The sequence below is a fragment of the Centroberyx affinis genome, unplaced genomic scaffold (genome assembly GCF_046629955.1).
Source record: "Centroberyx affinis isolate AG114_WGS23_722 - 3 ecotype Tasmania unplaced genomic scaffold, CSIRO-AGI_Caff_v1 ptg002950l_1, whole genome shotgun sequence".
Lineage (NCBI taxonomy): Eukaryota > Metazoa > Chordata > Actinopteri > Beryciformes > Berycidae > Centroberyx > Centroberyx affinis.
Genome location: NW_027281065.1, coordinates 152894 through 165889, shown reverse-complemented (window position 1 = coordinate 165889; position 12996 = coordinate 152894). Strand labels below are relative to the sequence as shown.

At 45.1% G+C, this 12996-nt stretch overlaps 1 protein-coding gene across 1 annotated transcript; it reads right to left on the bottom strand.

The window, feature by feature from the left end:
• Positions 1–110: 110 nt before the first annotated feature.
• Positions 111–12922, bottom strand: wdr47a (WD repeat domain 47a). The gene is made up of 17 exons (XM_071536841.1): positions 12784–12922; positions 11675–11844; positions 11055–11138; positions 10798–10882; positions 8405–8536; positions 7915–8091; positions 7212–7723; positions 6874–6991; positions 5000–5181; positions 3676–3921; positions 3523–3586; positions 2702–2859; positions 2202–2371; positions 1856–2026; positions 1621–1752; positions 1030–1248; positions 111–386 (listed from the first exon to the last, which is right to left on the bottom strand). Exons 2-17 carry the CDS (start codon positions 11830–11832, stop codon positions 244–246), a joined length of 2751 nt encoding a protein of 916 aa, XP_071392942.1. The 5' UTR covers positions 11833–11844; positions 12784–12922; the 3' UTR covers positions 111–243.
• Positions 12923–12996: the final 74 nt, after the last annotated feature.

Below are 12996 nucleotides of genomic sequence, written 5' to 3'. Positions count from 1 at the left end.
GGGCTTTTGATCACAGGTTTGTATTCATTTGGTTTCCTACAGTCAGGGGGGGGGGGGGCTCTATCACCTGTGTGTGCGTATGCGTGTTTGTGTGTGTGACTGTGTTTTGCAAGTTGTATGCGATGCAAGGGTGTAACAGTGTAGACAGTGCAAAAGGAGCAGTGTGTGTTAGGGGGGATGTGTGTGTTTCAAAGTATGTATGAGAGGATACTAGCGTGTTTGACTGGCTGTGTGTTTTGTGTGCTAGGGGTTGTGTGTCCAGAGTGTGACGGTGCGGTCAGCGGAGGACGAGAGGAAGGACAGGTCGTGTGTGTGCCACCGACACTGAATCACCTTGTCACCGTGCTCTCCCACCACGTTCAGGGGCAACTGCTTGGTCAGGTCACCTAGACACACACAGAGAATGGAGCTCAGGGAGGCAAACACAAAATCATGACATACAGTTGAGAGAGACAAATCAACCCCCTGCATTAGATTCTATTAGGCAAAAATGCAGCGTTTCCTATAGACGTTCATGTAGATGTGGAGCTAACATTGGTTCTAGTACCCAGGTTCACTCCTGGGCCCATTTGAGGATCAGCTCCAGTAAGTGTAGTTCAATAATTTACTTATTATTTGGATATTCACAGCATGATAAATGGGCAAGAGAGCATGGAAAAGATGTGGTGTTTTGGGAAAAACAGGCCTGCTTCTAGGCGTCATCATCAAGCAGATCTTACAGGTAGCTTAATGCATTTGACATTAGGGAAGGGAGCGTAACAATGTAAAATGATACCAAGGAAAGGATAAATAAGTGAGGGAACTATTAAAACTCAGCAACCTAAACCTATCTTTATATTGTTTGTCCTTGTTACCTTTATAGACATTAGAGGCTAGGGTAAACAGGTGAGAAGAGGTACCTATACCAAATGCAACAACAGAAACCCAAGCACAGCCTATCATCTCTTTTTTGAATTGTGTTTGGTCGTGTCTATTTTTTGTTGGGGGACTTGTACCATTACTTTGTCTGTGTCAACAGATTAGTCTTACCTTGGAGGTTGGTGACCATGACCTTCGTGTCGTAGGAACCAGTGAGCAGGTAGTGCGCTCCGGGGGAGAACCTAACGGATCGCACATCACTGCTGTGCGGCCGGTACGTCTGGACCATGCGTCCCCCTCTGATGTCATACAACATGCATGCGCTGTCCTCCTGTCCTGTTGCTAGGAGACGGCCGCTAGGGTCCACTGCTACCGAGGCAACGGGACTGCCTGTGGAGTGAGAGAGAGAGGGAGAGAGAGAGAGAGAGAAAGGTGATGGAGGTGATCTTGTGTGCGTCTCAGTTTCCAGAAATGGATGATACAACATTTACAAGTTACCATGATTTCAGGTAGAAAAGATAATTTGGCGTCACATAATTATGGGTTAAATTCCCACTAGGACTAAGAATGTATGCATTCATGGTGCTTTGGATACAAGTGTCCACCAACTGGTATATGTTATACTGTATATTAAGGAGAGAGGCAAAGGCACTGCTAGAATATAGTGTAGTGAATTGATACACCAAAGCTTTATTGTAGTATAAAGTGAGTGCGCAGTTGCATGATTGACACACACATGGCGAATGAGCCAGTGAGCCTTACCTGAGCCGTGGAAAGCAGTCCCCACTACTCGGACACAGCTGGGCACCCTGAGGTCCCAGAAACGCACCGTCTTGTCTTGGGAGCCAGAGGCAATCATCCAGCCTCCCCACGTATATAGAGACAGAATGTGACCTGGACAGCAACACACAAATTACACATTTGACTCTAAACTACAAGTTTTGGAGTAAAAGAACAGGTCAAATGAATAGGTTTGTGAATGCATGAAGCAGCAAACCTGTGTGTCCGCTGAGCGCGTGCAGGCCCTGTCCTCTCTGGCAGTCGGTGGTGTAGATGTTACAGTCTCCTGCTCCAGCACTGATCAGGATGGCTCCTCCACTTTCTGGACCCTCCATGAAGGCCAGGTCTCTGATGGTGCCATCATGCATGCTGAACTCTAGGTCCGGGCCTAGGACATAGAGAGAGAAAGAAAGAAAGAGAGAGAGAGAGAGACAGACAGTGACCTCAAGTGAAAGGAGAATATCCCTCGGGGGGATCAATAAAGTATCACATTATTATTACATCCAACGCCTGCTGACACTTGCAAACAAGACTGTTATAGCACTCATGAGGAGTACGCTTACCCGTGGCGTTGCAAGTCTCAGCGCTGAAAGGCAGGACTTTGACATATTTGTCATTGGAGCCTGTGGCCAGCAGCTGCCCACAGTGGCTCCAGGCCACACAGTAGATAGAACCCTTGTGGTGCTTGTTCCTCTTGAAACGGACAACCGGCTGCTTTGTTGGACCTGACCCGCTGAGGACAGGAAGGGTGGGGCAGAGAAACAAGGGGAGAGAAGGAAGACAGAAACAATAGGAGAGCAGAAGAGTAAAAAGGTAGTTCCTAATGACAACTTCTATTTCAATACAATATATACCTTTAGGTAAAAAAAAAAGTGTAACATATAAATTATCCAGTCTGTAAAAGTGACATGATTTTGTCAGTCAATGACTTAACGTGCCTACTGTGCTTCAAAAAGTACTAGCATTTATTTTAATTAAGTACTATCAATCCGTTTATAACAAAGAGTGTGACTTAAAAGTTGGATATCTTATTTTGGAATGAAACTCTTCAGATGTTTGTTACCTTGTGTCCAGAGTTTCTGGATAAGCACAGACGCGTAGTGTTTTGGAGTTGGATCCCACAGCATACAGCGCCCCAGACGGGTGGAAGGCTACAGCGCGGATAGCTTGAGTGTCTTCCAGAGTATTCACTGGCACAAACAGGCCTTTGGGCTTGTCGCCCTGAAAACACACACACACACACACACACAGATTAAATGTAATTAGCGGCATAATCTACTCTGATCTTTTCTACCCTATGACATCCATACTGTCATCATGCCAGCATGACATCACCACCATTCGGCTGAAACTGTGGTATAATCTGCTTAATCAAACCCCGAATTAGCATTTCTCTACAATGTCTTACTATAATGAACACACAGGGAAAGTGCTTTTCTCTAAAATCTATAGGGAAGTTCAGAGAATGCTGGATAACAATTCACCCTTCTGAACACCAGGACAAAATAGTAATAGCAATAATAGGGAGTGTGTGAGTGAGACAGTGAGTGGAAGCAAGCCTGAGTGATATTTCACAGGTGAATAAGAGATAGAAAGAGGGATAGAGTGTGTGTCAAGCCTTGGAGAGAGAAAATGGGCTAACCCTAACCCTTAAACTTGTGGTGGAAGGGCTGATAGAGACAGAGTGGCCTTGTGGAACTGTAGATAAACAAAACACTATCATGAGGCCCCATCATGAGGTTCAATATCTCGGACAGTGAGGCATGATGTGCTTGTTTGAAGTATGAACTTTTTACAACAGGTCTGACAGTATTGTTTGAGGATTATCATTATGAGTAGTAGTATTAATATTGTATTGGTGTGTGTGCATGTGTGCGTTCTTACCTCTTTACTTCGGGATAAGGAGCCTGGAGAGTCACCTTGCTGACTTCCCTTTTGTTTCTGCCCACTGTCAACAAAACACACAACATAGTAATCATCTAATTCAGAAACCCTGGTATGAATACAAATACACACACACAAAGAAATCTCACCCACCTCTGGGAGACAACAGGGGACTCGTTGGGAGGAGGGACTGCGTGGCCCCCCGCAGTGTGCTGAGGGGTGCTGCTGAGCACCCCTCCCCCCTGGGTGTGGCTCTGCTCCGGGGTCAGAGTTGAAGGGTCGTTGTTGTTCTCCGTGGCAGACGTGTTCCCGTTGCCGTTACACTGCTGGGCCAGAGACTGCACCTCCTCTCCTAAATTCTCCATCCCCACGTTCAGCTCCTCCAGCTTCTGGATGGACCTGAGGAGCGTGCGCACACAGACACACACACAAACACATTAATGGACACATGTATATGCTCTGTCTCTCTCTTTTATCTCTCCTTTTCTCTTCTTTCTCTTCTCTACTTCTTTCTCTCTCCATTACCTTTTTTATCTCTCTCTCTCTCTCTCTACTCCCTCCTTCCTTCCTTCTTTAGGACATTCTTGTTTACAGAGGATTTTTTTTGTATTTCTTTAAACTGTATTGGAAAAGGAGGAAAATTGGCTTTCATTTTACTTTTGCCTACAGGCCATTTGTGCCTCGTTTCTGCCTCCGACTGGATCGACAGGATCTAACAATATTCTGCCATGGACATATTGTCTGAATCTAGTTAAAACTGCAAAGAGCAGGGAACAAAAGAAAACTGAAGTAATGATGTCATTATGCACTGGCCTTGTGAATAATGCAGGGGGTACACAGAGAGGCAGAGGAATGGGTGGGGGGAGAGAGGGAGGAGTGGGAGGAACTTAGGGGGAAAATCAAAGGGCCTTTGTCCCGCTGACAGAGCAAAAGAGAAACAAACTTCCTAAATGTCATTTTTATCAATGTACTGCTCGTTGCCAGGGTGACACCTATGGTTTGAAAGTTGGTATATTGGCAAGGAAAATGGTCCTGATGGCTAATAAGTTATGGGTGGAGTCTGGGTATAATATTGTGTGCAACTGTTAAATACAGAAAGTGACAGTCCCTTGTGACGTAGCTGATCACCACAGATGGTGCAGTGTGGACTGGAGGCAGGTTGTGGGGGAGGTGTGTGTGAAAGCCACATGGGACCCATCATTATCAACCCCGCACCATACCTACCTCTCCTTGTCTGACAGCTGCTCCTCAATTGTACAAAGATATTAAAAGCCACACTGGAATTAGCAAGCTTAATTCTGCCAAGCTGTGCCAGTGTGTGCATGTATTACGACCGCACTGTCCTCGCATGGCGGAGTGCAACCGCTTTCTTAAGCCTGCTATATGACTTGGCAGGTGTTTATATGTTATGGATGCGCAATCCCTGCCCGACGAGGGGCATTCTCAGCAGGAGTCCCATGTCCCACTGTGTCGGTACCTGTTGAGGAACTTCTCGGTGAGGCTGTGCTGCATGTCGCTCTGCGGGGCTCCCTGCTGCACCCCTCCCTCCAGCAGCATCTGCTGGTACAGCTGCCTCTGCTGCTGCTTCTGCTCCAGGTGCTGCTGCACACGCAGGCGCTGCCGGTAGTACTCCTCGAACTTCTCTGTCGAGTCGCGAAGCTGAGGATCGAACGCGTTAACGTTAATATGTGTGGTACATGAAAACACAAGAACACATGGACACACATCTTTCATGCAAGAAACATTTCTGTTCATCTTTCTCCTCATATTGCAAGGTGATAATGTAATAATGTAAGGGTACTATGACCCTGACTCTTGCACTCCTTATTGGTTACTTGTCATTTTATTGATCTAGGAATTTATTCTACTGTAGCATTCACTGTAAGCCACATTAGATGAGACCATCAGCTAACTGCCTAAAATGGAAAATGCTCAGCTCCACCCCGTTCTTCTGTCAGTTCAGGTATTAGAAGAAGGAAAGAGGTGAGGGTGAGACTGAGAGCCGAAGACAGATCATTTCCCCTCTGTGCTCTCTGCTTCCTTTCCCGACTATCTGATGGGCAAGGCCCTACACTTGCAGAGAAGGGGACATATTGGCACTGTGCCAGATTAGGAGTAGGAAGGAGGGTAGAGGGGAAAACGAGAGCGAAGCGAGAGACAGAGGGAGGGAGTGTGAAAGTGAAATCACACAGGCCCAAGTCTGCTCCTGCTTCTGGCCTCTTTATGTGTCTCCAGAGTGACGGGGAGGGCAGGGCAAAGCAGTAACTTCACACTGTGGCTGCACAAGAGACCCAGAATAGAAGCGACTGAGAGACAGAGAAACAGACACTGTGCTAGCAGTGTGTTTATAGGCAAACAGATGGAGATAATGGCTCATTTTTGTGGTTAAGCCCCCTGCGTCTGGAGCCACATGTGGCCCCACTAACCTAGGATCAAACCCCGCCTGAGCTTTTTTTTTTCCTGTCTGCCCTACCCAGTCTTCCTTGCTACTGGCTGACTACCTACAAAAGAGGCACTTGAGCTGCTTATAATCACCATGATATATTAAACATAACAAGTTATGCTAAATAGGTCATAAATTAAGCTAACCAATGCATTAATTAGCAAATATTTCTATGTCAACATACATAACACATGGGTGAACTCTGAATTCTAAAGCATTAAGGAGTTATAGTAGTTTCAAGAAAATCAATTTGTCTTCATTAATTTGCAAATTTGTGCAGCAAGGTGCTCCAAAATCTAACTAGATCATCTGCTCTACAGAGGGAACCTGTGGTGTAAGCATGAAGTTTCCATCATATTGAGTTATTGTGTTCACAAGATTGTGTCTACACAAAGACAGACACACAGATGCCACCACGATGACATAACGTCCTGCATACCATGTTCAATGGTGGCAGGACATAATAAAACTATAAAAACACTACGGGTGAGTGGACTGCTCACTTTCCTTAATTAAAAAAAACAATCCGATCCAAGCAGAGAGACTGGGACCGTCAGTCTGTCACTGAGCCAGCAAATCAGTCACTCAGTCAGTCAGCAAGCCAACCAGCCAGGTCAAGCCTTGAAGTAGACCAGGCTGTAATTCAGACTGACGGGGAGTTACAGGAGGATGACTCAGTGACTCAGAGACACCCTACTGAAAAAGACTTCTCAGGGCTGGCCTATATTTAGACTGTTGCTGTAGGCAACACCCATCCTGGAGGGTGACAACAAGGAGAAGAAACAATACAGGGGAATGGAAGAATGCAGCATTTATGCAGTGGGCAGAGCAATGGCGGCTCACTCAAAGTTTCACATGCAACAGGTCTATCGAGCTAAGAAGTGGAGGTCAGCAATGTTAGGATTTACCTCATTCTTGTCAGCAGAACCAGGTGATGGGGCTTCCTCCCCAGGAGCTGAGGCGGGCCGCAAGTTCTGGGCTCCACCCGAACCCATCATCTTATCCACAGGCGTGTCTGTCCTTGAGCTAGCACAAAGAAAACAGCAACAGATTATTGTACCTCTGTGATCATTATCATACCTAAGATATCAGATGATCACCGCTGTCACTCGCTGATGTCACATACTTCAAACAAGGTGTTATGCAAGAACAAAATGTCAAAACATTCACAGAGCCTCCCTCTAGCTGTACCTCTTTTACCTTTTTAAGGCAAAGCTTTTTTTTTTCCTGTCCAAATCTCCCTTACCTCTCGGGTGATTCCTCGAAGATGCTGTGGCAGTCGGAGCTCTCCATCATGAGACTCCTGCTCAGGCTCTGGCCCCCTACTCCGGGGTACTGGAAGTTGGCGAAGGAGTGGGACATGGGGGAGACCCCTTTGGTCCCCGCTGTGTCCCCCCCAGGACCTCTCTTGTCCTGCCCAGACAGACCGTAGGACAGGCCGTCCAACGCCGGGTTCAAGGAACGTGACATGTAGGTGTCGGCGGACTGGGGGCGGCGCAGGGGGGAGGAGGGGTACGGGGACAGTTTGCTGATGAGAGGGGTGAGGAGGTCGGCATAGCCGGTCTTGGCGGGCTTGACCAGCCGGTCCACGTGGATGTTGAGCTGCTTCTGCTCAAAGGCGCAGGAGAAGACGCTGTGGGAGAGGTTCTGCATCCAGGAGAGCAGGGACAGGTCCAGGTCGTCGCAGCCGTTACCGCACAGCATGTCAACACCCAGGAGGACCTCGCTCTCTGTGATCTCCTCACCCGTCGCCTTGCTCTGCACATCGGTAAACACACAATCAATAACCAGGGAATTAACCATCAATTAGTGACTTATTTTCTAGACTTTTCTCTATTCTTCTACTCTCCTCTGTATGATCAAAGAATGTCAAAAACGACCATGCATCCTACTTTTTGAGTAGGATGCATGGTCATAGTCGTATGTTGTTTGGTTTTAGCGGTCCACACCTGGCAGAACTCCACACAGCACTCGTAGAGCACTCCCTTGAGCAGCAGCTGGAAGAGACGGTTCCCGCTGGCCTTGAACCCGGCCTCGCTCAACTTCCTGTCTGCAGGGATGAACTCTGCCACCATGGTGCAGGCCTCCTCAAAACACTGCACCCTCGCTGTGCTGGGGTTCCAGTCCTGCAGGACACCAGTAAAGCATTCAACATACTTGTCTAACATGGAAGCAGAATTGCCTTTCTAACACTTCAGCCAAACATGATTACTTTTATGGAACAATAATAACTTTGAGTCACAGCACATTCCAAACAAGAGCAAAAATGAGACAATACAAAAGAAATAGTCCAACAAGCAAAAATTGAATGGTAGGACAAGTATCATATATTACGGTACTCTGAGTTGGAATTTAAGTATTGCTATATTATTATTGCAATATTAAGGTAGTATAAAGCATGTCAACTGTAATTTCAATCTACTGTAGCAGAGTGCTTGCCTTGAACTCAGCATGGTTGGTGAGGCGCGGCAGGGTGAGGAGCAGACACAGTTTGCTGTAGTCATCTTTAGACGGACAGAACTCCTCCAGGGCATGGAGACACTTGACCGCCTCCTGCATAGTGAACTCCAACTGAAACACATATTTTTTAACTGTCTTAGATGATAGAGTAGAAGTTTCTTTCTGAACAGCATAGGTAGAAAATTACAGTTCTTTTCAAGAGAGCCTAATCTCCAGCAGCACACAGGAGGGAAGGGAAATGTCAGTGAGACTGAAAAAGAGCTCCAAGGCTAACATACACTAAAAATACAGAAAATGATCAGGAGCACAAGCCTAGCTCATCTCTACAGATTTCTTCAGATTCCCAAGATAAAAAAGCTGCTCTGGAGCATTCTGAAAACAATTTTAATAGACATGCAATCAGGCCCATATGACAACACCCAATACACTCCCCCGCACAAACAATTGCCAGCAAGTATGCACGCCAATACATGGTGTGCAGATGTCCAAAGAAGCCCGACCTAATCCAGTAATAGGACACGATAGCTCTGGCAGACTGACACAGGCTGCATTCACAGCTTCGCCATGTGACAGTAGGCCTACAGCTAGCCTGAATTAAGAGGATGAGTAATGAGCGGATGAAGAAACAATGGCTTCTGAAAGTAAACGAATGGAAGCTAGACACATAGCAAATAGAGGTCGACCGATTTATTGTTTCTGCTGATTAATTAGGGTACAAGCAATTAGAAATTATAGATATGGTTTAGAGCTATCTATCAATGTTTGTTCGGAGTACTATTGTAGCCTCTGCATGTTTTTTTCACTGGCAGAAGTCAAGGTGGCCACCTTGGCACTAACAGAATATTTCATTATGCATTTGTTTTCGTGTCATTGCATTTCTGCAACCAATAACGAAATCACAAAAAGTGGAATTATTCCATCATGATTTTGATAAATCTGTTAGCAAACCTCACTATTCAATCATAATTAGTATTATTTTGGGCATATTGATTTAATATCCAATATGTCAAAATATGGCATATTGGATATTAAAGGCATTTTGGCCTTTCGTCAGCATATATTCTTCAACTAGTATTTCTATGCCCTCTGGCAGCAAGCCCCTGTCTTTCACTGGCTACATTTATATGGACAGACAATTCAGTTCTTAACCTGGTCACTCAGTAACCTGGTTCTGGGTTGACGCATGTAAACGTCATATCTCGATCAATAACCCTGAGTAAGCTCATACTCTGATTATGAGGATCACAGTTAAGATGTCTGGCTTACTCCCATATTAAATGGGTTACTGTGTCATGTCAACATCTTACTCCTTCTACTTTTGTTTTTCGCCATGTGCGCAAACTCAGACTCGCACTGCATTATGGGTACATTTTCATGTCAACAAAAACACGCTGGCAAGCAGTACTTTCTATTGCTGGTACTACTAGGATCATCATTTCTTTCCCCTGCGTTAGAAGTAACCTACTGTCCAATCAAAGACGGAGCGGGCAGCTGCCGGCCACAGCTTTCATACTTTTTTTCTGGCGGACCATTTCATTTGTGGGCGGGACATTGCAGGTTTATTCATGGCAACAGGGATACTCACTTGCACGATATAAAAGGTGCGTGTAAACAGCTTAACCCAAATAAGAACTTAATCGGAGTGTGGCCAATAGCCAGGTGACTACTTGCATGTAAACACAGCCACTGTTCAACACACACACACACACACACACACAACCTGCCTACTCCTCCCCCACACAGAGAGGCTGTGACGCTTGTTTAGATAACTTGCAGTGCTGCAGGTACAAACTATGACTAGAAATGTATTTAAACAAACAACTGTTCTGCAATCAGTAAAAAAAAAGATGAAATCCCTAGATCGCCTGTGTAAAAGCTTTGACTTTAATTGATCAACAATTTTAGTACTTTTTTCTTTTTGTCTCTCTTGTCCTTGAGATTAACAAGCTTCCTTAACTGTCATGACAACCAAAGTCAGTGGGAAGACAAAGCCATGCTGTTGCAAAGTCTATTCACCAGGATGGTGATTCAAGGCTGACCTGTCATTCGGGGGGCCTGGAAAACATTTTGGACAATTAGGTTATTTAAATAAATTTCTATCACTATTAACCAAATTTTTCAAACACTGACAATCATAATATTACAAAATCATGGTACATTATATTTGCTGAATTTGTTAAAAAAAATTGATCTGTAAATAAATGAGAGGGTTCAAGGGTGAATGCTGCTGACAGGGGAGCTCTGCGGCTACTACTGATCTTATTATTGTAATATATTCACAAAATATTCATAATTTTTGGCTCCTCAAACTTGGAAGCAACCTTCAAAAAACAGTAATCAGTCGATCTCCATTATCCAGTGTTTTGACTCACATGCTGTGGCTCGTCCTCTGCAGACATGGCGTTGTTCACACACAGAGCCTCCAAAAACTTCTGCTTTAGGATAATGTAACGGAACCTGACAACGGAAGACAATGTGACGATGACAACAGTGTCAAAGCTTTGTTACTGTGTTCATGTGTACCTCAGCATCAACCTCACAGAGTCAAATAACTTGTACATATAGAAAGGTGCAAAAAGTACATATAAACTTGTATGTAATGAAAGTGATTGTGATTATGAACACGCACCTTTTTCTGTCAAACTTATCCATGCACTCTAAAGGCTGAATGAACTGCAGGACCTCATCCCACTGGCCATCAAGCACCAGTTGCCTGAAACAGATCACATTTCATTAATACGCATGTAATGCCTGCAATAATGTCCTCATTTTAAAATGGTCAACAAATGCCTAACCTCAAGCACAAAAAAGAACAAAAGAACAAAAGAAGAGTCTATGTCTCCCTAATTGCTGTGGCATTCTCTTAATTGTTGTCTATTACACAATAAAAATGACAAGATAAAAGAAGGTCAATGAATGGAAACTTCACAACAGAAGGTGCAATCCCATTATGCATTTAACGCTCAAGCTGAGTGAAAATCCATACAGATCTGCAGACAACACACTGCTGGCTGACTTTCAAGGGAGCACTCAGATCTGATGCAGCGATTCAGTTTCACTATCAGAAATGTATGAGATACTATCAGAAACCAGAGTACACAAAACTTATACCTAGGATAGTCTGCCTGATGTTCCTGTCTCACAGTAAACTACCCTTTGGAGTTGACTCTCAGTAGAAGACAGTATGCTCTGTAATCCAGACTGCATGATGTGACTGTTGCTGTTGTTCGATTTTTTTCTTTCATCTACCTGAGGAACAGCATGTCGTCAGAGTAGAGCCCGTTGATGACGCCACTCTCCTTCTCCAGAGCCAGCATGCTGATGTGCAACTTCCTGGAGTTGAGAAAGTCCAGGATCACCTTGATGATCTCCACCTCCTTCACGTTTATGGTTTCCTCCGCTGTCATGGTGACGACGGGCTGCCAGAAGGACAACGAAGCAGAACTCTAACAAGCTGACTTTGTGAGGATGGGAGGTTTTAACCTGACAGCAGCATGGCTGTTGTGATTTGCAACACACTCTTGTTTAACCATTGTGTACATTTTCACCATATCCTTGCAACCTTGCTTGTTTTGTATCAACAACATCAAACTTGAACATCAAACATAAAAGAATTATCAGTAAAGGCCACACTTTTTCCATTTCAGATGATGAGGGCAAAGTCAGGGCACTGTCTGCAATAATGTAGGTTCTTGTAATCACATTTAGATGGCACTTGTGTGTTTTAATTATGGAGTGACAACACAGAACAGTTAGGCATGTTTTCATAGCAGCTAAGAGACAAGAAGTTGATAATGCAAGAGAGCAACAAATGTAGCTTGAAGGGATGCACTCTCCTCCACAAGGTTTGTTTACAAAGAAAATCACAATCCCACATTGAAGTCATGGCATAAATAGCCTCCTTCAGCATTGGTTTTCTATCTGGGCGGGTGGGGTTCAATCATTACACCTTAACAGCTACCAAGCCAGCAGGCAATATTGCCTAGCTTACAAATAATCAAAGACAAGCGCTGCAGCCTTGCTAAGCTAGCAAGAGAGGCGGTTAGCTAATAACACTGGCACTGAGGCACAAGTCAAACACCATAAGAAGCTTAGCTACTTGTTAGCGTTATGTAGCTAGCGAATTTAGCGACCGGATTAAAGTAAAACCAACTAATAGCGAGTTAGCTGGTGCTCATACAAAGCTAACTAATTTGTTAGACTGCTGGAATTAAGGGGAAGGGGGGGACCGACTAGCTAGCCAGGCCGAGGGAAGCGGGGATGACAGGCATCATCCGCTAGTTAGCAGGACGGGCGGGGTGCGGACTGACAGCTTTCCCACCAACAACGCAGCCGCTTTAGATGCGATTCATGCTCACCTGTTTCTAAAAATACATGGGATGAAAACGCTGTTCCTTGAGTGTTTCTGTGTTGACACACGCTGTCACGACGGTATAGCTCGGTATTGTCAGTGTTGCCTGCCTTGTTCCTCCTCCTCTAACGTTAACTGTCCCCTCCTTGCTGGATGTTTCTGAGCCGCTGCGGTCGGTCTGCTGCTACCCAGCCCTGCCTGCCTGCCGGGAGCACCGCCT

Coding starts and splice junctions, on each gene's coding strand:
- wdr47a (XM_071536841.1), bottom strand. CDS start 11,832: ATGACAGCGGAGGAAACCATAAACGTGAAGGAGGTGGAGATCATCAAG. Junction 10,883..11,054: donor GATAAGTTTGACAGAAAAAG/GTGCGTGTTCAT, acceptor TTCCGTTGTCAG/GTTCCGTTACATTATCCTAA. Junction 2,372..2,701: donor CCAGAAACTCTGGACACAAG/GTAACAAACATC, acceptor TCCTGTCCTCAG/CGGGTCAGGTCCAACAAAGC.